Here is a 22,612-nt window from a genome sequence, read left to right as displayed (position 1 = left end):
GGGCAACTGTTTGTTGTGATTTGGCGCTATATAAATAAAATTGATTGATTGAAAAATTGATTGATTGTGCCGACCTCTGTACGAGGCGTTCGAGTGCAGCTCCAATTTTTCACAACTGCCATTTGAGTCCTCCATGCGCCATTTGGCCTCATTCGTGTTATGTTTGAAGGGACCTTTAGCAAATTGCTAATGATAGAAATACTACATTTAGAAATGGTGAACACATTTATTACATATGAAAATTCAATTAATAAACACATTTTGGATGAGCTTAATTACTACAAACAAAACATTTATAATTGTTTACAAATGACTTACTGATGAAAGCTAATGTATGAACATTTGACACTTCACACATGATGAAAAAACCATTAAAGCTGTACTGATACGGCCGCAGACACTGGAGGGCTGGACACAATTGCAGGACTCACGGATAAGAAAAAAGGCAGGGTCAAACACAGGCTGGCAATCAGGCAAAGGCAAAAACAGACCTGGGACGAAGACGGCGAAGTGCAACAAACTAGCAGTGAGGAGGTGAATACAATGGACTTAAATAGAACAGGAAGTGATTGGTAAACAAGCTGCATGTGTGGGGAGAAGTTTCTAGAAAGGGGTGTGGCTAGGTGAATCCAAGATTATACATGGTGCAGGATAGGGAGAACAACACAAGGTGGAGTGATGAAAAGACAGAGATACGTGAACAGGTGTCAAGATAGTGAGTAAAGGAAAACGCAAAGCAGACAGCATGAAAGTGACAGACAAAGACACAATGGCAGGTGCAGTGATGTGGAGTGGGAACACAATCAGACGGACATGAGGAAAACAGAGAACACAGATCAAACGGAAACCTAGGACAGAGTAAAATACAACTATGAACCGGAACATGAGAGCAGAAAAATAAGTACAGAAGAAAAACCTACATGAGAACTAATCAGAGAATAATAAGAAAATAAATGCAAAGACAAAACTACAACTGGAACTGACTAAGAAAACAAAGTGGCTTAACAAATAAGAAAAACAGAGACTAACTGATTACAGAAAACAATACCTGACTTTACAGCAACACAAATGAAAAAAGCAAAATAAACAAGTAATAAACTAATGATCAATAGTGAACACACAAACTGACAAAACAAAACTAGAACGGAACTGAACAATGGCCAAAGAATAAAAGCAACAAAGTAGCAAAGCAAAATAGAACAGGGAATAAACACATGATGAAAATAAAATAACTAGTAAAACAAAGCTGGAGCAGATGGTGGAAAAACGAAGGAGGGAAAAATGGATTCGAAGCCCTGGTTAGGGCCAAATCCTGACATGTACAGGCTTTCAAGTTTTTCAGATTTAAGTCACAAAAAATAACTTTCTTTGGCACCACTGTAATTTTATTTACTAGCCTTTAAAGGCGCAATAAGTAACATTTTCCCCTTAATTTTACAGTTTAGAAGTAATTGTAATGGTTAAATAACTTGTTTTTGGAGAAATGGCAGCTGTCTGTCCCCCTCCAATGGTCTTGTAGCAGAAAACCAGCCTTGCAATGTCTGAGACAAAAAATCGGTTCCCTGGTGATGAGTCACAGGAGTACGTTTTTAACAACAGTTTTGTGGCATAGGTACTCCCAAGCTGTAGGGGGAGCTCCATACAGAAGAATGCAACCAACAAAAAAAAAGCAAACAGATGAATCAGCGAAAAAAAAAAATGGACCAAAGTTAGTGAGTTCTCCGTTAAATTACTGCAAAGGTGCAGTAGAGAGTGCATAAGAGAGTGCATCAAATGAAGTACCATTTATATAAATCAGTCACAACTCTATATACATTATAAATGCTCAAATACTCACAGGCTTGACAGATAGCATGTGCAAATTTGTACTTCTCCTCAGTAAGATGCCGTCTTGCCGTGTAAAAACGCGTCCAGCTAAAGTAGCTCATATAAGTCTTATTGTCAACATCCAGCTTCATGAGGAAATCAGCCAGAACTTTGGCATTAGAAAAATCATTAACATGTATGAATGAAGTGCCTGGAAAAAACTCCTCATAGTTTTTCCTTGGTGGCCCCAAAACTATCGGCACAGTGCCGACTGCAAGAGGCCCGTTGAACGTTTCTGTAATATAATCTTTATCATCTGATTTCTCAAAGGAAAGGTAAAATTTGCAGCTGCTAATTGTTTGAAAGTAGTCCTCATCGCTGAGGGACGTGCGGTCAAAGACGTCCACCGGAATGTGTTTGGTGAGCTCTCTGTAGTATCGGTTTCTTTCCTCTAATCTCGTGTCGAGCTCCATTTTATCCACAATCCAGCAAATCAATCGTTGCTTCGGGGGCAGCACAAAATCTTTGTCTGTGCTCTTCCTGGCACTCAGTTGCCACTGCACATGGATATCTCCATCTTTCCTGTAGGTCAAAGTCAAATTGAAAAGGTGTTCGATACCTGGTATCCTGCGTGTGTTTTTTTGGGAGTCTGTATTAAACCAGATCCACCTCTGGAATCTAGGTCTGGGAGGTGCTGGGAGGTTTGACAGGTCATCTTGGATAGTTCTGTGAAATATCACAACCCCGTGAGCCATTGAGTACAAAGACCTGTTATCAGTCAGGTGACATCTGTCAATGTTGAGAAGGTTTTTGCAGATATTCAGGTCAAACCGCTTGTTTTCCGGCCACGACCACAGCAGCATTAAAGGGATGTGTGACTGTCGTTGCACGACAGCGCTGGTTGGTTCTTTCCTGACTGCTGATGTGTTGTGCAAACCGCTGTGCGTGTTCATCTGTTGTGGTGGAACCGACTGAAGATGACATCTTGGGAACGGAAATGACTTATAGTACATTAAAAACAGTCCGATGAATCCAGCTACTACAACAATCCTCTTTAGGATGGAGTGATGAAGAGAAACTTTGAGTGTTGAAAACATGTTGTCACACCTGCAAGGAAAGAAATAATGTTGACACTTTTGTTTTGTTGCAAATTTGTATGAACGTAATGTTGATTTGGCCTGTCTTCCACCATTTGGAAGATTCAGACGGCTTTCGGTGGCTTTTCAGTCGTGTGACTATCCAAGAAATTGTGGACAAGGTAAGCATGTCACAACATGTCCTGTGAGACTTCCAACACGAAGGTGCTTTTGCTGCGCCATCAGCTTTGTGCCGATGAATTTCGCTGCAACTCTTTTCATGGCAAAATCTTCTGTCACAGTGGAATGTGCCGAAAAAGTGCTGATGTCCACCTCTTCCACAATTTCTTGGATAGTCACACGACGGTCCCACATCATTACAGCATTCACTTTGGAAATGATCTGGTCATTTCAGCATGTTGATGGCCACCCGGAGCACGGCGCGCTCTCTGCCGTTGTGCGGCCGTCTTTAAACCGGTTGTACCGCTCCTTAATCTGTGTGATGCCCATAGGATCGTCACCGAAAGCCGTCTGAATAATCCGAATGGTTTCCACCTGGCTGTCGCCCAGTTTCTGGCAAAATTTGATGCAGTCGCGCTGCTCCAGTCGTTCCGCTATTTCCTTGCAAAGAAAAAACGACGAGAGACTCCACCCATCCTCACACAAAGGCTGCTTACCAGCAAATGACGCAACCGACAGGCGTGAAAAAAATCACGCATGCGCACGAAGGTTCAAGGTTGGCTCATGCAAGCACACGTGATTCAAATCCATCAGGTTTTTGAAAAAAATAAAAAGGTCGGATACTTTTCTAACAGACCTCGTAATTATCTCAGATATTTCATTCTGAGACAATAGAAATTTATTGTTAAAATCAGAGTCCCTGATTCTTAAAAGTTCTCTAATTTGAACACCTTGTTGAACATCAACTTCATTTGTTGAATCCATAAAATGTAAATCAGAGCTTTGATGTGACCCTTACTCAAAGTATGTATGTAAAAGCGGTCTAAACCATATAAATCACCTAAGTACAGTAAATTATACCCAGTTCTGGACAGCTGAGTCCCTAAGCATAATTGAAACAAATGTTTTACAACAGGATTATCATGTGTAAGTCCTGCAATAACATGACTAATAAATCTTGTATGTATCAAAGTATCATGTGGCAATATATCACAAATATGAGGTAGTAACCTATTATGAGTAGTGTAAGGTAATTTAAAAAGACGTCTCTGTGCCTTTCTCCATGCAATGCCAAACTTATTAAGACTATTACCACTTAAGTTACAAAATATACTACCATACAAACTTGTACAGTATGTACTGAAAAGGTTGATGTCGATGGATCGAATCATTTCTTAAGGATACCGAAAAAGAACCGGTTCCCAACACACAACCCTAACAGCAACTTGTTTGTTTGTTTGTTGTTTTATATAAAACTCACATTAAAGACTCACGATTATCTTAGTTAAACACCTGAATACATATTTTGGTTGAATTCACCTCCATAACGACGCAATGTTGCAAACAAGTTGCTTCTTGCTTGTCCACTCCACCACCCGCAAACGCTTGTTTACACTGACAACGAAATCTCGGCCTCCCCAGCGAGAATGTGATTATGCGCGAGATTTGACACCGTAAAGACGTCAATATCGGAATTTCAACATGGGCAGGGCTCAGGCAGCTCCTCCACACGTGCATGAGTGAACACATACACAGAGCAACAGTGAACCAGGTGAAGTGAAGGCAGCATGTTACGCGAAATGTGCAGGTGTTTCTACCATTAGCTGCATAATTCCAGCCTGAATATATGTGAATAAGTCTAGCTGAACTTGATTCAAAGCTGCACTCCATAGCTCCAATTTTCAGTTTAGCGATGAGTGAGCCAATTAATCTGAATGTCATTATGTCAGCTTTGTTTAAAGCCCATTTTTATTCAATGCGGTGACACAGATTCGATAATTTGGAGACATAAATTAACTGGATTCAAAATTGTTTCCTTCATTGCTTTCTCTTCTTTTTACAGTTTTACACATAATTAAACACAGACTTTATGACATCACACAAGTGTATGTACAGTATGTGCTGCATAAAAACCAAACCATGGGCATGGGAAAGGGTGGGGAAGTACAAGCACACTTTTTTGTTCATGACTTTTTTTTTCCCATGACTTGCAACAATGTTGATCAGTTAAATCCACTCCCGCCTCAGTTAATAATCCACTCTGTAATTTTCTAAGATCAAAAGACCTCAGTGGAAGGCCTATCTTGTGCTATTATTTTGAAATGGAACTCTAAATTTGTTAAGATTGCTAGGTGCTACTTAACAACAGTACAGATAATTATAGGAAACTTCATTTAAGCCTAACACTTCAATAAGTAGAAAGTCTGTGGTTTAGGTTGTTCACTAGGTTCTTGTATACGAGGTCTGTTAGAAAAGTATCCAACCTTTTTATTTTTTGCAAAAACCTGATGGATTTGAATCACATGTGCTTGAATGAGCCAACCTTCAACCTTTGTGCGCATGTGTGATTTTTTTCATGCCTGTCGATTGTGTCATTTGCTGGTAAGCAGCCTTTGTGTGAGGATGGGTATTGTCTTTCATCGGATTTTCTTTGCAAGGAAATGGCGGAACGACTGGAGCAGCGCGCCTGCATCAAATTTTGCCAGAAACTGGGCGACAGCCAGGTGGAAACCATTCGGATTATTCAGATGGCTTTCGGTGACAATGCTATGGGCATCACACAGATTAAGGAGCGGTACAACAGGTTTAAAGACATCTGCGCAACGGCAGAGAGCGAGCCGCATTCCGGTCGGCCATCATCATGCTGAAACGACCACATCATTTCCAAAGTGAACGCTGTGGTGATGTCGGACCGTCGTGTGACTATCCGAGAAATTGCGGAAGAGGTGGACATCAGCATTTTTCGGCTCATTCCACTGTGACAGAAGATTTGGCCATGAAAAGAGTTGCAGCGAAATTCATGCCGATGGCTTCGGCACGAAGCTGATGGCGGAGCAAAAGTGCCTTCATGTTGGAAGTCTCACAGGACATGTTGTGACATGCCCATCTCGTTCACAGTTTCTCGGATAGTCACACGACTGAAAAGCCACCGAAAGCCATCTGAATCTGCCGAATGGTGGAAGAGATGGGCATGTCACAACATGTCCTGTGAGACTTCAACACGAAGGCGCTTTTGCTCCGCCATCAGCTTCGTGCCGAAGCCATCGGCATGAATTTCGCTGCAACTCTTTTCATGGCCAAATCTTCTGTCACAGTGGAATGTGCCGAAAAAGTGCTGATGTCCACCTCTTCCGCAATTTCTCGGATAGTCACACGACGGTCCCACATCACCACAGTGTTCACTTTGGAAATGATCTGGTCGTTTCAGCATGTTGATGGCCGACCGGAGCGTGACTCACTTTCCACTGTTGTGCAGCTGTCTTTAAACCGGTTGTACCGCTCCTTAATCTATGTGATGCCCATAGGATCGTCACCTAAAGCCGTCTGAATAATCCGAATGGTTTCCACCTGGCTCTCCCCCAGTTTCTGGCAAAATTTGATGCAGTCGCGCTGCTCCAGTCATTCTGCCATTTCCTTGCAAAGAAAAAACGAGAGACTCCACCCATCCTCACACAAAGGCTGCTTACAAGCAAATGACGCAACCGACAGGCGTGAAAAAAATCGCGCACGAAGGTTCAAGGTTGGCTCATGCAAGCACATGTGATTCAAATCCATCAGGTTTTTGCAAAAAATAAAAAGGTCGGATACTTTTCTAACAGACCTCGTACATCAGATAGTTTTGGAGTTCTCCTTTAGTTCTCATTTCACAGTTTTATGTTGTAGTTAAATTTATTTGTCTTGAGTCACTCACTCGGGTTTTGTTGTGGGTCCCTGTCCGAGTACCTGGTCATGCCGTTCGGCCTCACTAACGCCCCCGCGACGTTCCAAGCTTTGGTAAATGACGTCTTGCGGGACTTCCTGCATCGGTTCGTCTTCGTATATCTGGACGACCACAGTGTTCCGGCGTCAACCTGTGTGACGTCAGCGCCGCATTAGCTGATGAGAACTGATAGCGAGAGGATCAATAAAAATGCTGAAGGCGAAACGCTCCAAAGTTTGGCTTCATTTCACACCCAAGGGCAACGACTCTGCGACATGCCACAGATGTCATAAAACAATTGCATGTAAGGGAGGTAACACATCAAATTTGATGAAGCATCTGGCCAGTCACGGAGTTTATTTGAAAGCTGAACAATGCACGGTGTTTGATAAACTGCGTGACGTTTCACGGCCCAGCACTTCGGCAGCAGGAGCTGCAGGGCAAATTGAAGAAAGTCCCACTCCCAGCCCTGCTAGTGTGGCGTTGCACATCACCGATGATGACGATGACAGCAGCCGTTCCTCTTCAGGTAAGTTTAGTTTAATGCCAACTGCAAATCTTGATTATTAACTCTTGCTTGCCTCTACTGCTGGTTGGCTCTCACTGCGGTATTGTATCACTTCCTGTTCCGGAGCACAGCGGTGTTTTTCTGTATCTGTTAGCTGTTTAATCTGCGCAGTTAGATTGATCTAGTTATCTAGATTACGATTTGTTTCCCAGTGTAATCTTTACGTGCCTTAACTAAAGCACTCCTTCTGCTGAATCACCTCTAAATTATTTACACATTATTCACTTTGCGTGTTTTTAGGAATCCGCTAGCTTAGCGTAGCTACTAGCTCTTAGCCGATTTAGCATGGCGGCTTCTCCTGTCTCTCCCGCACTTTTCTGCTCTGGGTGTGAAATGTTTAGTTATTCCTCGGCCTCCTTTAGCAGTAACGGTACTTGTAATAAGTGTAGCTTATTCGTAGCTTTGGAGGCCAGGCTGGGCGAATTGGAGACTCGGCTCCGCACCGTGGAAAATTCTACAGCTAGCCAGGCCCCTGTAGTCGGTGCGGACCAAGGTAGCTTATCCGCCGTGAGTTACCCCCTGGCAGATCCCGAGCAGCCGGGAAAGCAGGCTGACTGGGTGACTGTGAGGAGGAAGCGTAGCCCTAAACAGAAGCCCCGTGTACACCGCCAACCCGTTCACATCTCTAACCGTTTTTCCCCACTCGACGACACACCCGCCGAGGATCAAACTCTGGTTATTGGCGACTCTGTTTTGTGAAATGTGAAGTTAGCGACACCAGCAACCATAGTCAATTGTCTTCTGGGGGCCAGAGCAGGCGACATTGAAGGAAATTTGAAACTGCTGGCTAAGGCTAAGCGTAAATTTGGTGAGATTGTAATTCACGTCGGCAGTAATGACACCCGGTTACGCCAATCGGAGGTCACTAAAATTAACATTAAATCGGTGTGTAACTTTGCAAAAACAATGTCGGACTCTGTAGTTTTCTCTGGGCCCCTCCCCAATCAGACCGGGAGTGACATGTTTAGCCGCATGTTCTCCTTGAATTGCTGGCTGTCTGAGTGGTGTCCAAAAAATGAGGTGGGCTTCATAGATAATTGGCAAAGCTTCTGGGGAAAACCTGGTCTTGTTAGGAGAGACAGCATCCATCCCACTTTGGATGGAGCAGCTCTCATTTCTAGAAATCTGGCCAATTTTCTTAAATCCTCCAAACCGTGACTATCCAGGGTTGGGACCAGGAAGCAGAGTTGTAGTCTTACACACCTCTCTGCAGCTTCTCTCCCCCTGCCATCCCCTCATTACCCCATCCCCGTAGAGACGGTGCCTGCTCCCAGACTACCAATAACCAGCAAAAATCTATTTAAGCATAAAAATTCAAAAAGAAAAAATAATATAGCACCTTCAACTGCACCACAGACTAAAACAGTTAAATGTGGTCTATTAAACATTAGGTCTCTCTCTTCTAAGTCCCTGTTGGTAAATGATATAATAATTGATCAACATATTGATTTATTCTGCCTTACAGAAACCTGGTTACAGCAGGATGAATATGTTAGTTTAAATGAGTCAACACCCCCGAGTCACACTAACTGTCAGAATGCTCGTAGCACGGGCCGGGGCGGAGGATTAGCAGCAATCTTCCATTCCAGCTTATTAATTAATCAAAAACCCAGACAGAGCTTTAATTCATTTGAAAGCTTGACTCTTAGTCTTGTCCATCCAAATTGGAAGTCCCAAAAACCAGTTTTATTTGTTATTATCTATCGTCCACCTGGTCATTACTGTGAGTTTCTCTGTGAATTTTCAGACCTTTTGTCTGACTTAGTGCTTAGCTCAGATAAGATAATTATAGTGGGCGATTTTAACATCCACACAGATGCTGAGAATGACAGCCTCAACACTGCATTTAATCTATTATTAGACTCTATTGGCTTTGCTCAAAAAGTAAATGAGTCCACCCACCACTTTAATCATATCTTAGATCTTGTTCTGACTTATGGTATGGAAATAGAAGACTTAACAGTATTCCCTGAAAACTCCCTTCTGTCTGATCATTTCTTAATAACATTTACATTTACTCTGATGGACTACCCAGCAGTGGGGAATAAGTTTCATTACACTAGAAGTCTTTCAGAAAGCGCCGTAACTAGGTTTAAGGATATGATTCCTTCTTTATGTTCTCTAATGCCATATACCAACACAGTGCAGAGTAGCTACCTAAACTCTGTAAGTGAGATAGAGTATCTCGTCAATAGTTTTACATCCTCATTGAAGACAACTTTGGATGCTGTAGCTCCTCTAAAAAAGAGAGCTTTAAATCAGAAGTGCCTGACTCCGTGGTATAACTCACAAACTCGTAGCTTAAAGCAGATAACCCGTAAGTTGGAGAGGAAATGGCGTCTCACTAATTTAGAAGATCTTCACTTAGCCTGGAAAAAGAGTCTGTTGCTCTATAAAAAAGCCCTCCGTAAAGCTAGGACATCTTTCTACTCATCACTAATTGAAGAAAATAAGAACAACCCTAGGTTTCTTTTCAGCACTGTAGCCAGGCTGACAAAGAGTCAGAGCTCTATTGAGCTGAGTATTCCATTAACTTTAACTAGTAATGACTTCATGACTTTCTTTGCTAACAAAATTTTAACTATTAGAGAAAAAATTACTCATAACCATCCCAAAGACGTATCGTTATCTTTGGCTGCTTTCAGTGATGCCGGTATTTGGTTAGACTCTTTCTCTCCGATTGTTCTGTCTGAGTTATTTTCATTAGTTACTTCATCCAAACCATCAACATGTTTATTAGACCCCATTTGTTGGGAAGGTGTCGTAGCACGGACCCACAACAGGGGGCGCAAATGAACGGACAATGAGTAAGCCAAAAGGTAACAATTTAATGTTGTGACAACACACAACGTAACACACAGAATTTGTAAAGTCAATTAACACCAGGTGACGTGTGGGCAGGCTCGAAGATAGAAGACCCCGACGAGAGAGAGGCCGCGTCCCACACGGCCTCCACCACGAACGGTCTGAAGAACACCGGAGCCGCCAAGTCCCGAGTCCCCAGGTGACCTCTGTCTTCGGCTGTCGACCCTGGTACTGCTGGCAAAAAGCAGAGACAAGATGAATGAGTGTAAGTCCTTACACTCAGTGGTCCACAGTCTGTACACAGTCAGGAGGAGAACCTCCACCTCCGAATCACACATTCGTGCAGCTCTTGTTTAACCACTTATCTGTTCAGAGAGTGTGGCGCAGTCGTCGTCGTCACGCCACACGCCGAAGTCCCGGATAAGGCAATGTCCACAAGAATAAGGCTGCAAGAGAGATCTGGTTTAGTACACACAAAGTGTCAGATAGCAGAGAAAATACCTCTCGGTAGTCGATTTTTCGGCAGGGAGGTGGAGTTGCAGTCCGGCTTAAGTACTGGTGTAGATGAGTGACAGCTGGTGTGATGAGTGACAGCTGTCACTTCCTCTGGGTCTGGCGCCCTCTCGTGCTTGGAGCCCGCACTCCAAGCAGGGCGCCCTCTGGTGGTGGTGGGCCAGCAGTACCTCCTCTTCAGCGGCCCACACAACAGGACCCCCCCCTCAACGGGCGCCTCCTGGCGCCCGACCGGGCTTGTTTGGGTGTCGTCTGTAGAAATCGGCCAGGAGGGCCGGGTCCAGGATGAAGCTCCTCTTCACCCAGGAGCGTTCTTCAGGTCCATACCCCTCCCAGTCCACCAGATATTGGAACCCCCGGCCCTTACGACGGACGTCCAGGAGCCTGCGGACCGTCCAAGCAGGCTCCCCGTCGATGAGCCGGGCAGGAGGCGGCGTGGGTCCAGGTGTACAGAGGGGCGAGGTGTGGTGCGGTTTGATACGGGACATGTGGAAGACAGGGTGGATCCGCAGCGAAGCCGGGAGACGGAGCTTCACTGCGGCCGGGTTGATGATCTTGAGGATAGGGAATGGTCCGATGTATCTGTCCTTTAACTTGGGTGAGTCCACACAGAGGGGGATGTCCCTTGTTGACAGCCACACCTCCTGCCCGGGCTGGTACGTGGGGGCCGGGGACCGTCGGCGGTCCACATGGGACTTGGCCCTCGTCCGGGCCTTTAACAGGGCAGAGCGGGCGGTCCGCCACACCCGGCGACATCTCCTGAGGTGGGCCTGGACCGAGGGCACACCGACCTCTCCCTCCACCAGCGGGAACAATGGGGGCTGGTACCCCAAACACACCTCAAAAGGGGAGAGGCCGGTAGCAGACGAAACTTGGCTGTTGTGGGCATACTCGATCCAGGCCAGATGGTGACTCCAGGCTGCCGGATGTGCGGAGGTGACACACCAAAGGGCCTGCTCCAACTCCTGGTTGGCCCGCTCTGCCTGGCCGTTGGTCTGGGGGTGGTACCCGGACGAGAGACTCACGGTGGCCCCCAGCTCCTTGCAGAAACTCCTCCACACCTGTGAAGAGAACTGGGGACCACGATCTGAGACAATGTCCGATGGTATCCCATGCAGCCACAAGACGTGATGGACCAGGAGGTCTGCTGTCTCCTGGGCCGTCGGGAGCTTCGGGAGGGCCACGAAGTGGGCCGCCTTGGAGAACCGGTCCACTATCGTGAGGATTACGGTGTTGCCCTGGGACGGCGGGAGGCCCGTGATGAAATCCAGGCCGATGTGAGACCAGGGGCGATGAGGCACTGGCAGGGGTTGGAGGAGGCCCGTCGTCCTCCGATGGTCTGCCTTGCCCCTGGCGCAGATGGTACAGGCCTGGATGTAGTCCCAGACATCGGTTTCCAGGGACGCCCACCAGAAGCGCTGCTGGACTACTGCCACGGTCCTACGCACTCCGGGATGACAGGAGAGCTTGGACCCGTGACAGAAGTCCAATACGGCAGCTCTTGCCTCTGGTGGGATGTACAGTCTGTCCTTGGGGCCAGTCCCCGGGTCCGGGCTCCTGGTCAGGGCCTCCCGGACGGTCTTCTCCACGTCCCAGGTAAGGGTGGCCACGACAGTGGACTCGGGGATGATGGTCTCGGTGGGGTTCGACAGCCCCGCTTTGGCTTCTTCTTCGTGCACCCGGGACAATGCATCTGATTTTTGGTTCTTGGTCCCGGGGCGATATGTGATCCGGAAGTCAAAGCGCCCGAAGAACAGAGACCAGCGGGCTTGCCTGGGGTTCAGCCGCTTGGCGGTCCGGATGTACTCCAGGTTCCGATGGTCAGTGAAAACCGTGAAGGGCAACGACGCCCCCTCCAACAGGTGTCTCCACTCTTCAAGAGCCTCCTTCACCGCAAGAAGTTCCCGATTGCCAACGTCATAGTTCCGTTCAGCTGGGGTCAACCTGCGGGAATAAAAGGCACAAGGATGGAGAACTTTATCAGCCTCTACGCTCTGGGACAGCACGGCTCCTATCCCTGAGTCAGAGGCGTCCACTTCTACTACGTACTGGCGATCAGGATCAGGCTGCACCAGAACTGGTGCAGTCGAGAACCGGCGTTTCAACTCCTGGAACGCGGCTTCGCACCGATCCGACCAGGTGAAGGGGACCTTGGTGGAGGTCAGGGCAGTCAGGGGGCTAACTACCTGACTGTAACCTTTAATGAACCTCCTGTAAAAATTTGCAAAGCCGAGGAACTGCTGTAGTTTCCTGCGGCTTGTTGGTTGGGGCCAATCTCTCACCGCCGCAACCTTAGCCGGATCAGGGGCGACGGAGTTGGAGGAGATGATGAACCCCAGGAAGGACAAAGAAGTGCGGTGGAACTCGCACTTCTCGCCCTTCACAAACAGCCGGTTCTCCAACAACCGCTGTAGGACCTGACGTACATGCTGGACATGGGTCTCAGGGTCCGGGGAAAAGATGAGTATATCGTCCAGATATACGAAGACGAACCGATGCAGGAAGTCCCGCAAGACGTCATTTACCAAAGCTTGGAACGTCGCGGGGGCGTTAGTGAGGCCGAACGGCATGACCAGGTACTCAAAATGACCTAACGGGGTGTTGAATGCCGTCTTCCATTCGTCTCCCTTCCGGATCCGAACCAGGTGGTACGCGTTTCTAAGATCCAATTTCGTAAAGATTTGGGCTCCATGCAGGGGCGTGAACACTGAATCCAACAGAGGTAACGGGTATCGGTTGCGAACCGTGATCTCGTTCAGCCCTCTGTAATCAATGCATGGATGGAGTCCGCCGTCCTTCTTGCCCACAAAAAAGAAACCAGCACCCATCGGGGAGGTGGAGTTCCGGATCAGCCCAGCAGCTAAGGAGTCCCGGATGTAGGTCTCCATTGATTCGCGTTCCGGACGTGAGAGGTTGTACAACCTACTGGACGGGTACTCAACGCCCGGGACTAAATCGATGGCACAATCATACGGTCGGTGCGGAGGAAGAGTGAGCGCCAGATCTTTGCTGAAAACGTCAGCAAGACCATGGTACTCCTTAGGCACCGCCGATAGATTGAGGGGGACTTTGACCACCTCATTTGCTGTAGTGCCGGGGGGAACCGAGGATCCTAAACACTCCCGGTGGCAGGTTTCGCTCCACTGCGTCACAACCCCAGACGGCCAATCAACCCGTGGATTGTGCTTCACCATCCATGGAAAACCCAGAATCACTCGGGAGGTAGACGGTGTTACATGGAACACTATCTCCTCCCTGTGATTCCCAGACACAACCAAGGTCACTGGTTGTGTCTGATGTGTGATTAATGGAAGCAGGGTGCCATCTAGTGCTCGCACCTGCACTGGTGCCGGCAGAGCCACCAGAGGGAGCCCTACTTCCTTTGCCCATCTGCTGTCCAGCAGATTCCCTTCTGACCCCGTGTCTATCAGTGCTGGGGCGTGAAGGGTTAACTCCTCACAAAGGATTGTTACTGGGATTCGTGCCGATCTGCGGGGTCTTTCCGCGTGTGTGTTATGGCCCACCCTTAGCCCAGTTTCTAAGGACGGGCGTTGTAGTTTGACCGTTCAGGGCAGTCCCTCTGCATGTGCTCACAAGAGCCGCAGACAAAACACTCCCCGCGGGCCAGTCTCCTTTGTCTGACATTTGATCTTACTTTGGCCCTGCTCGTGTCCATAGCCTCCTCAGCAGGGGGAGCTGTAGCCACACGGGGCTCTCTGGCAGTGAAGCGTGGGGACGACGTCACCTTGTCGGAACCGGAAGGGGGAGGGACGGCTCGTGCCCGGTCACGCCCCCCGGCCTGCTCCCGACGATGCTCATTCAAACGGTTGTCTAAGCGTATAACCAAATCGACAAGCCCGTCAAAATCCTGCGGTTCCTCCTTAGCCAGTAGGTGCTCCTTAAGGACCGGGGACAGCCCACTTATAAAGGCGGCGCGGAGCGCAACGTTATTCCAGCCGGACCTCGCTGCCGCGATGCGGAAGTCAACTGCATACTCGGCTGCGCTACGGCGCCCCTGTCTCATCGACAGCAGCACGTTTGAAGCGGTCTCGCCTCTGTTGGGATGATCAAACACTTGTTTGAACTCCCGTACAAACCCAGTATAAGACGTTAGGAGCCGTGAGTTCTGCTCCCAAAGCGCCGTAGCCCATGCGCGTGCCTCTCCTCGAAGCAGAGTAATAACATAAGCTACCCGGCTAGCGTCTGATGCGTACATGACAGGGCGCTGTGAAAAGACGAGCGAACACTGCATGAGGAAGTCCGCGCACGTCTCGACACAGCCCCCGTACGGTTCCGGAGGGCTTATGTATGCTTCAGGGGACGGTGGGGGGGTTCGTTGAACGACCAGTGGTACGTCTGATACAGGCCCAGGACCAGCCAGAGGAGGAGCTGCAGCAGCGCCCTGATCGTGCGCTTCCACCCTGGCGGCGAGAGCCTCCACTCTCCGATTAAGGAGGACATTCTGCTCGGTCACTAAATCCAACCGAGCCGTGAAGGCGGTTAAGATCTGCTGCAGCTCACTCAACATGCCTCCCGCTGACGCCTGCGCTCCCGGCTCTTCCATTGGCCGTTCACGCTCGAGCTGACGCCCCTCGGAATCCATGACGGCGGCAGAGAAATCCTGTTGGGAAGGTGTCGTAGCACGGACCCACAACAGGGGGCGCAAATGAACGGACAATGAGTAAGCCAAAAGGTAACAATTTAATGTTGTGACAACACACAACGTAACACACAGAATTTGTAAAGTCAATTAACACCAGGTGACGTGTGGGCAGGCTCGAAGATAGAAGACCCTGACGAGAGAGAGGCCGCGTCCCACACGGCCTCCACCACCAACGGTCTGAAGAACACCGGAGCCGCCAACTCCCGAGTCCCCAGGTGACCTCTGTCTTCGGCTGTCGACCCTGGTACTGCTGGCAAAAAGCAGAGACAAGATGAATGAGTGTAAGTCCTTACACTCAGTGGTCCACAGTCTGTACACAGTCAGGAGGAGAACCTCCACCTCCGAATCACACACTCGTGCAGCTCTTGTCTAACCACTTATCTGTTCAGAGAGTGTGGCGCAGTCGTCGTCATCACGCCACACGCCGAAGTCCCGGATAAGGCAACGTCCACAAGAATAAGGCTGCAAGAGAGATCTGGTTTAGTACACACAAAGTGTCAGATAGCAGAGAAAATACCTCTCGGTAGTCGATTTTTCGGCGGGGAGGTGGAGTTGCAGTCCGGCTTAAGTACTGGTGTAGATGAGTGACAGCTGGTGTGATGAGTGACAGCTGTCACTTCCTCTGGGTCTGGCGCCCTCTCGTGCTTGGAGCCCGCACTCCAAGCAGGGCGCCCTCTGGTGGTGGTGGGCCAGCAGTACCTCCTCTTCAGCGGCCCACATAACACCATTCCTACCAGGCTGCTCAAGGAAGCCCTACCATTATTTAATGCTTCGATCTTAAATATGATCAATCTATCTTTGTTAGTTGGCTATGTACCACAGGCTTTTAAGGTGGCAGTAATTAAACCATTACTTAAAAAGCCATCACTTGACCCAGCTATTTTAGCTAATTATAGGCCAATCTCCAACCTTCCTTTTCTCTCAAAAATTCTTGAAAGGGTAGTTGTAAAACAGCTAACTGATCATCTGCAGAGGAATGGTCTATTTGAAGAGTTTCAGTCAGGTTTTAGAATTCATCATAGTACAGAAACAGCATTAGTGAAGGTTACAAATGATCTTCTTATGGCCTCAGACAGTGGACTCATCTCTGTGCTTGTTCTGTTAGACCTCAGTGCTGCTTTTGATACTGTTGACCATAAAATTTTATTACAGAGATTAGAGCATGCCATAGGTATTAAAGGCACTGCGCTGCGGTGGTTTGAATCATATTTGTCTAATAGATTACAATTTGTTCATGTAAATGGGGAATCTTCTTCACAGACTAAAGTTAATTATGGAGTTCCACAAGGTTCTGTGCTAGGACCAATTTTATTCACTTTATACATGCTTCCCTTAGGCAGTATTATTAGACGGTATTGCTTAAATTTTCATTGTTATGCGGATGATACCCAGCTTTATCTATCCATGAAGCCAGAGGACACACACCAATTAGCTAAACTGCAGGATTGTCTTACAGACATAAAGACATGGATGACCTCTAATTTCCTGCTTTTAAACTCAGATAAAACTGAAGTTATTGTACTTGGCCCCACAAATCTTAGAAACATGGTGTCTAACCAGATCCTTACTCTGGATGGCATTACCCTGACCTCTAGTAATACTGTGAGAAATCTTGGAGTCATTTTTGATCAGGATATGTCATTCAAAGCGCATATTAAACAAATATGTAGGACTGCTTTTTTGCATTTACGCAATATCTCTAAAATCAGAAAGGTCTTGTCTCAGAGTGATGCTGAAAAACTAATTCATGCATTTATTTCCTCTAGGCTGGACTATTGTAATTCATTATTATCAGGTTGTCCTAAAAGTTCCCTAAAAAGCCTTCAGTTAATTCAAAATGCTGCAGCTAGAGTACTGACAGGGACTAGAAGGAGAGAGCATATCTCACCCATATTGGCCTCTCTTCATTGGCTTCCTGTTAATTCTAGAATAGAATTTAAAATTCTTCTTCTTACTTATAAGGTTTTGAATAATCAGGTCCCATCTTATCTTAGGGACCTCGTAGTACCATATCACCCCAATAGAGCGCTTCGCTCTCAGACTGCAGGCTTACTTGTAGTTCCTAGGGTTTGTAAGAGTAGAATGGGAGGCAGAGCCTTCAGCTTTCAGGCTCCTCTCCTGTGGAACCAGCTCCCAATTCAGATCAGGGAGACAGACACCCTCTCTACTTTTAAGATTAGGCTTAAAACTTTCCTTTTTGCTAAAGCTTATAGTTAGGGCTGGATCAGGTGACCCTGAACCATCCTTTAGTTATGCTGCTATAGACGTAGACTGCTGGGGGGTTCCCATGATGCACTGTTTCTTTCTCTTTTTGCTCTGTATGCACCACTCTGCATTTAATCATTAGTGATCGATCTCTGCTCCCCTCCACAGCATGTCTTTTTCCTGGTTCTCTCCCTCAGCCCCAACCAGTCCCAGCAGAAGACTGCCCCTCCCTGAGCCTGGTTCTGCTGGAGGTTTCTTCCTGTTAAAAGGGAGTTTTTCCTCCCCACTGTAGCCAAGTGCTTGCTCACAGGGGGTCGTTTTGACCGTTGGGGTTTTACATAATTATTGTATGGCCTTGCCTTACAATATAAAGCGCCTTGGGGCAACTGTTTGTTGTGATTTGGCGCTATATAAAAAAATTGATTGATTGATTGATTATTGTCTTAGGTTAGCATTAGCAAGTACTGTTGCATTTTAACAGCGTGTGTCTAACGCCTGGCTATGTATAGTTCCACTTAGCGTCTGCTGACGTTATGCTTAACATGAACCTCATAACAAGTACTGTATATGCAAAATGTACGAGATTGAATGCGCATTTTGCACAAGATTGAATGCACAATTTTGCTATTGCATAGGAACAACAAATAGGTAAGCTATAGCTAAAGACTGTAGGCCAGTTGTACGTGACCTGTCTCGATATACCTGTCTCGAGGCTACACTATTAAATATTTCTGCTCAATGTCTGCTTAAAGCAAAAGTCTGAATATATGTAAACAAAATGTTGAACTTTCAGTATATTTACATCAGTGTCAATTTTCGTTTAATGAGTAACAGACAGGTGTATATTATTAACTATTTTGATAGTAATGTTTTTATTTCTGGCATTCAAGTAACCAGTGACTCCTTTCACCCTGGCTAAGAAGAATGCACTACCCAAAGAGAAGGTGGAGGAAATCCACAGGGCAGCCACCAAATTTGTGGTGATGGGGCTTCATCCATTTTCCACGGTGGAATCGCCATCTTTCAGGTGAAAATGTGGCTGATATTAAAATAGACTAATATATATATATATATATATATATATATATATATATATATATATATATATATATATATATATATATATATATATATATATATATATATATATATATATATTGTTTTTTGTTTTGTTTTGTTTTTTTGAAGGGAGATGAGCACTGCCCTGAACCCATATTTGTGTTATATTTATATTAAAGTGATTGTTCGGCTTATTGTTCTATTTGATATTATGGACATTTTATATTTATTTATTATTATCATATGTTTTATTTATATTGTTTAAAGATTTACAACAACTTAATATTATGTTTCAATTTTATTTAGGAATAAAAGGGTATTGGGTTTTTTTTGACAAAGTGTGTGCAATTCATTTTTTTTAAAGTACCGGTTCGAGAACCGTTTAAGCACCAGTATCGTTTAAAAAATACCGAGTAGGCATCGTTATCGGATAAAACCCAACCGATACCCAACCCTACCGCTGTGTATCTTCTCACTTTCACTGCGTTCCCTCCCGTCACTCCTGTCACAAACAAACCTGCCTCCTGTCACCTCACTGTTTTGGACTCCATCTGTTGAAAAGCTTCATCATTTCTTCTAAACTAAAGTATTTTTTCTTTCACTTCACTGTGTGGTTCCCTTGTCTGCATTTTTGGGTTCATTTAATATTAAATCTGACATAGGTGGATACTCTCAATAAGCATTTTTATTAAAGGAGCATTATGACGTGTTTTGCTTCATTTTTGTTTTTTTCTTTCTTTTAATCTGCCAGCAAAGTTGGGCGGCGGTTATGTTTTTGCCCTGTTTGTTTGTGAACAGGCTGTAACCCACATTTTTTTACATATACTGTTGCAAAATTTTTACAGATGATTCATATCTTGATAGGCAAGAACTGATTCAATTTTCAAGGTCATCCGTCAAAGGTCAAAGTCAGGAAAACTCTTGGAAGATTGGAAAAAAAATCTCTATCGTTTAACACTGAACAAATTTTCAAAAATTCACAACTCTATTCAAAAAGATCAAATTTCTTTCATGTGTGAGAGCATTATGTAGGATGGTATCCTTTATCGACTGACAAAGTTTGATCCAGATCTGATCCAGATTATAGCTTTTGTGGCCATTTAAATTTATCATTAAAAAATCCCTTTCATGAATATTTTACATTATATCTTAATTAAACATTCTCCAATCACTCTCGTATTTGAAAGTGAGGTGCAGTCTGGCACTCACTATCACCTGACAAAGTCTGATCTGATGTCGCCGACCGAACAGTCCCCCCTAAAAATTGGTCCACCCTTCCTTCACTGCGCATGTGTCATTTCGGAGCGTCTGCAGCATTTGACTGATTATTGCCTCGTTTCTGCTTAAAACTGCACTTCAGTCATCATCTATCTCAGCAATGGGTATCTGAAGCTTTTGTACAACAATCGTTTCCACATAAATTCAGCATTATTTCATAATAGAAGACAGGAGAGTGCTCAGAACGCCACAGCAGCACGTCTGAGACTGACTTGGTGAGTCTGATTCTCTACACCCAAAGCGATCAAAGGGAATAATGTGATTATTAACCATCAGATGACAAATTAAAAACCTCTTAAATCATTCTAAAGTCAGTTTTAAGCAGAAACAAGGCCGTTGTAAGCAGAAACAAGGCGATAATTGGTGAATCGCTACTGACGCTCTGAAATGACATAGGCACAGCAGCACAGGCAGGGCGGACCGATTTTTAGGGAAGACTGTTTGGTCAGCGACACGTCAAATTTTCGGTGGGACCGTTGGCTCGATGACCCTTGATGATGCATTATGTTTCAGTCAAACGTGCCTCAATCACTCTTATTTTTCTGTTATGGATTTACCTACAGCACCAAAATTGGATGGAGTTTCCAATTTTCTGTGTGTTTGTCTATGTTCCAGTTATTAGATGGAAATTAAGTGCCAAAAAGCAATGCAGATTGTGCATAGCAGAGATAACCAACATTCTGTGAAAATTATCTGAAAAAAGAATTCAGAAACCGAAAAAGTTGGGGAAAAAAAACCTGACAACACCACAAAAAAAAAAACAAATAGATTCAAGTGCACAAACTAAATACATACATAGAATTTAGCTTATGAAAAGTCATTTGCAACAGGACTTTGACCTTGAAAATCTTTTCCAACATAAAAAATAGTTAGAGTTGGAAAGTAGTGCAAGCAGATGTTTGTACCCTACATGCGTGGTGCTCTAGTTTTGTTTTTGTTTGTTCTTTTCAATACCTGTGTGAACAGGTTCAGCATGGCGACTGACTGGAACTATCATTTCCTTGTGCCAAAAGTCTTAATCTCTGCACTTTCATCAAAACAAAAAGTGCTGCTTATTGGTTTTGTTTCTATGACAGCAAAGTACAGCTAGCACTAGCAACAAGCTCACCAGCCATGTTTAGAGTCCGTCCAATCTGCTCCCACAGTATGTATAACAAATAATTTTAACACATTTATAGAATTTGTGGAGCAAATTAACACGTGCAGGTAACCATATTCACAATATTCACAATATCATTTCAATGCTTTTAAATACTGATTCATGCAATCTATCACATCAGGTCCATTTAAAATTTACATGGTTTATTGAAATCAACATCATGCACAAATATGAAACATGACAACATAAACTGCTAAAATCACTAACTGGAAAAATGTGTACACATTAACAGCGATGCAAGACATTTACTACACACCTGGAGCAACCTGGGGATTAAAGACCTTGCCCAAGGGTCCTGAGTGACTTTCTATTCAGCAAGGATTGGAACAGAGGATCTTTTGTCAACAAGCCCACCACTTTAACTACTTGACCATCATGGGTCTGTCACACCTTGACGATTTAGCCAGCGCATGCCAACGTATGAAAAATTTGGCGATTACGCTGATGTACGTCAAATAAATTATGGGGAAGTTTAGTTAAGAGCATGATGAAGCACGCTGGTATAAATCATAGTACAGCGAGGTTGTCAAAAAAATTTTGTCTATGCACAATATTTTCAACATAGTTGAAGCTAATAAGTCTCACATACGCTGGCCATTTGTTATAGGTAAGTAACACATTTGTTGATACACGTTACTTGTAAGTTACTCACATGTTCCACCACAGAACTTGCTGAACATGTCAGCTACCATCTAATGCCGTACTGGCCGCATTTTTGATACGTCGGCATACGCTAGCTAAATCGTCAAGGTGTGACAGGTTCCTTCACTCCCTTAACAGGCTCATTTTGGTGTGAGTGCCAAGCTATGCTAACTACTTAGTAATTGCACAATAAAATGACAATTCCCTAAAAGGAGTGTATTTGTACAATACAGTTTCTTACTGTTAACTGAATTAATCTAGTTTTTTTTCTTAGCTGTTTATTCTTACAAATTTTATAAAATTGTAAAATTAGATTCTCTACAGTGTCTATATGCTAATCGGTGTTATTTTGGAGTTTATTACTTCTTGGTTTTATTTTAATAGGTGTTAAATAAAATCCAAAAGTACGGAATTCATGATGCAAGTTTAAAAATGTTTTGGACACTTGTTTGCTGTTCTAAAGAAAATTGAGCTGGGTGATGGGTTCATTTCGTGGATCAGTCTCCTTTACACATCTCCACAAGCTAATATTTCCACCAATAATATCCAATCAAATTTTTTTTCTCTCTTGCCCGTGGCACCAGACAGGGGTGTCCTTTATCTCCCCTATTGTTCGCAATAGCCATAATGCCTTTGTCAATCTTTTTGCACTTGTCCTCCATTTTTACTGGGATTACTCGACTGGGCACAGAGTTTAAGCTATCACTCTATGCCCATGATTTATTGTTATATGTCTCTGATACCGTTCTATCCATTCCAAAAATTTTATCTGTTTTTCGGAGATTTGGATCATTTTCGGGCTACAAGGTGAATATCTCTAAAACTGAATGCTATCCTATTAACACTTCAGCATTACAACTCAAACAATCCGATATTCCCTTTAAATTGAGCATGTCTGGCTTTAGGTATCTAGGGATCAATATAACCAGAACATTAAATTCCCTTTTTTCTGCCAACT

The 22,612-nt window shown here is 44.9% G+C and overlaps 1 protein-coding gene across 2 annotated transcripts in view; it reads right to left on the bottom strand.

The window, feature by feature from the left end:
* Positions 1-212: 212 nt before the first annotated feature.
* The window catches only part of LOC117501911 (alpha-(1,3)-fucosyltransferase 9-like), a 45,530-nt gene continuing 23,130 nt past the window's right edge, over positions 213-22,612 (bottom strand). For both annotated transcript variants that reach the window (XM_034160870.1, XM_034160871.1), the window contains one exon: positions 213-2,913. In XM_034160870.1, coding sequence (XP_034016761.1) covers positions 1,770-2,903 — 1,134 coding nt within the window. In that variant the 5' untranslated portion in view covers positions 2,904-2,913 and the 3' untranslated portion in view covers positions 213-1,769. The remainder of the gene's footprint in view (positions 2,914-22,612) is intronic.

This window comes from Thalassophryne amazonica, chromosome 20, assembly GCF_902500255.1.
Source record: "Thalassophryne amazonica chromosome 20, fThaAma1.1, whole genome shotgun sequence".
Taxonomy (NCBI): Eukaryota; Metazoa; Chordata; class Actinopteri; order Batrachoidiformes; family Batrachoididae; genus Thalassophryne; species Thalassophryne amazonica.
The sequence above is the reverse complement of the archived record's forward strand: the minus strand, read 5'-3'. Positions and strand labels throughout refer to the sequence as shown.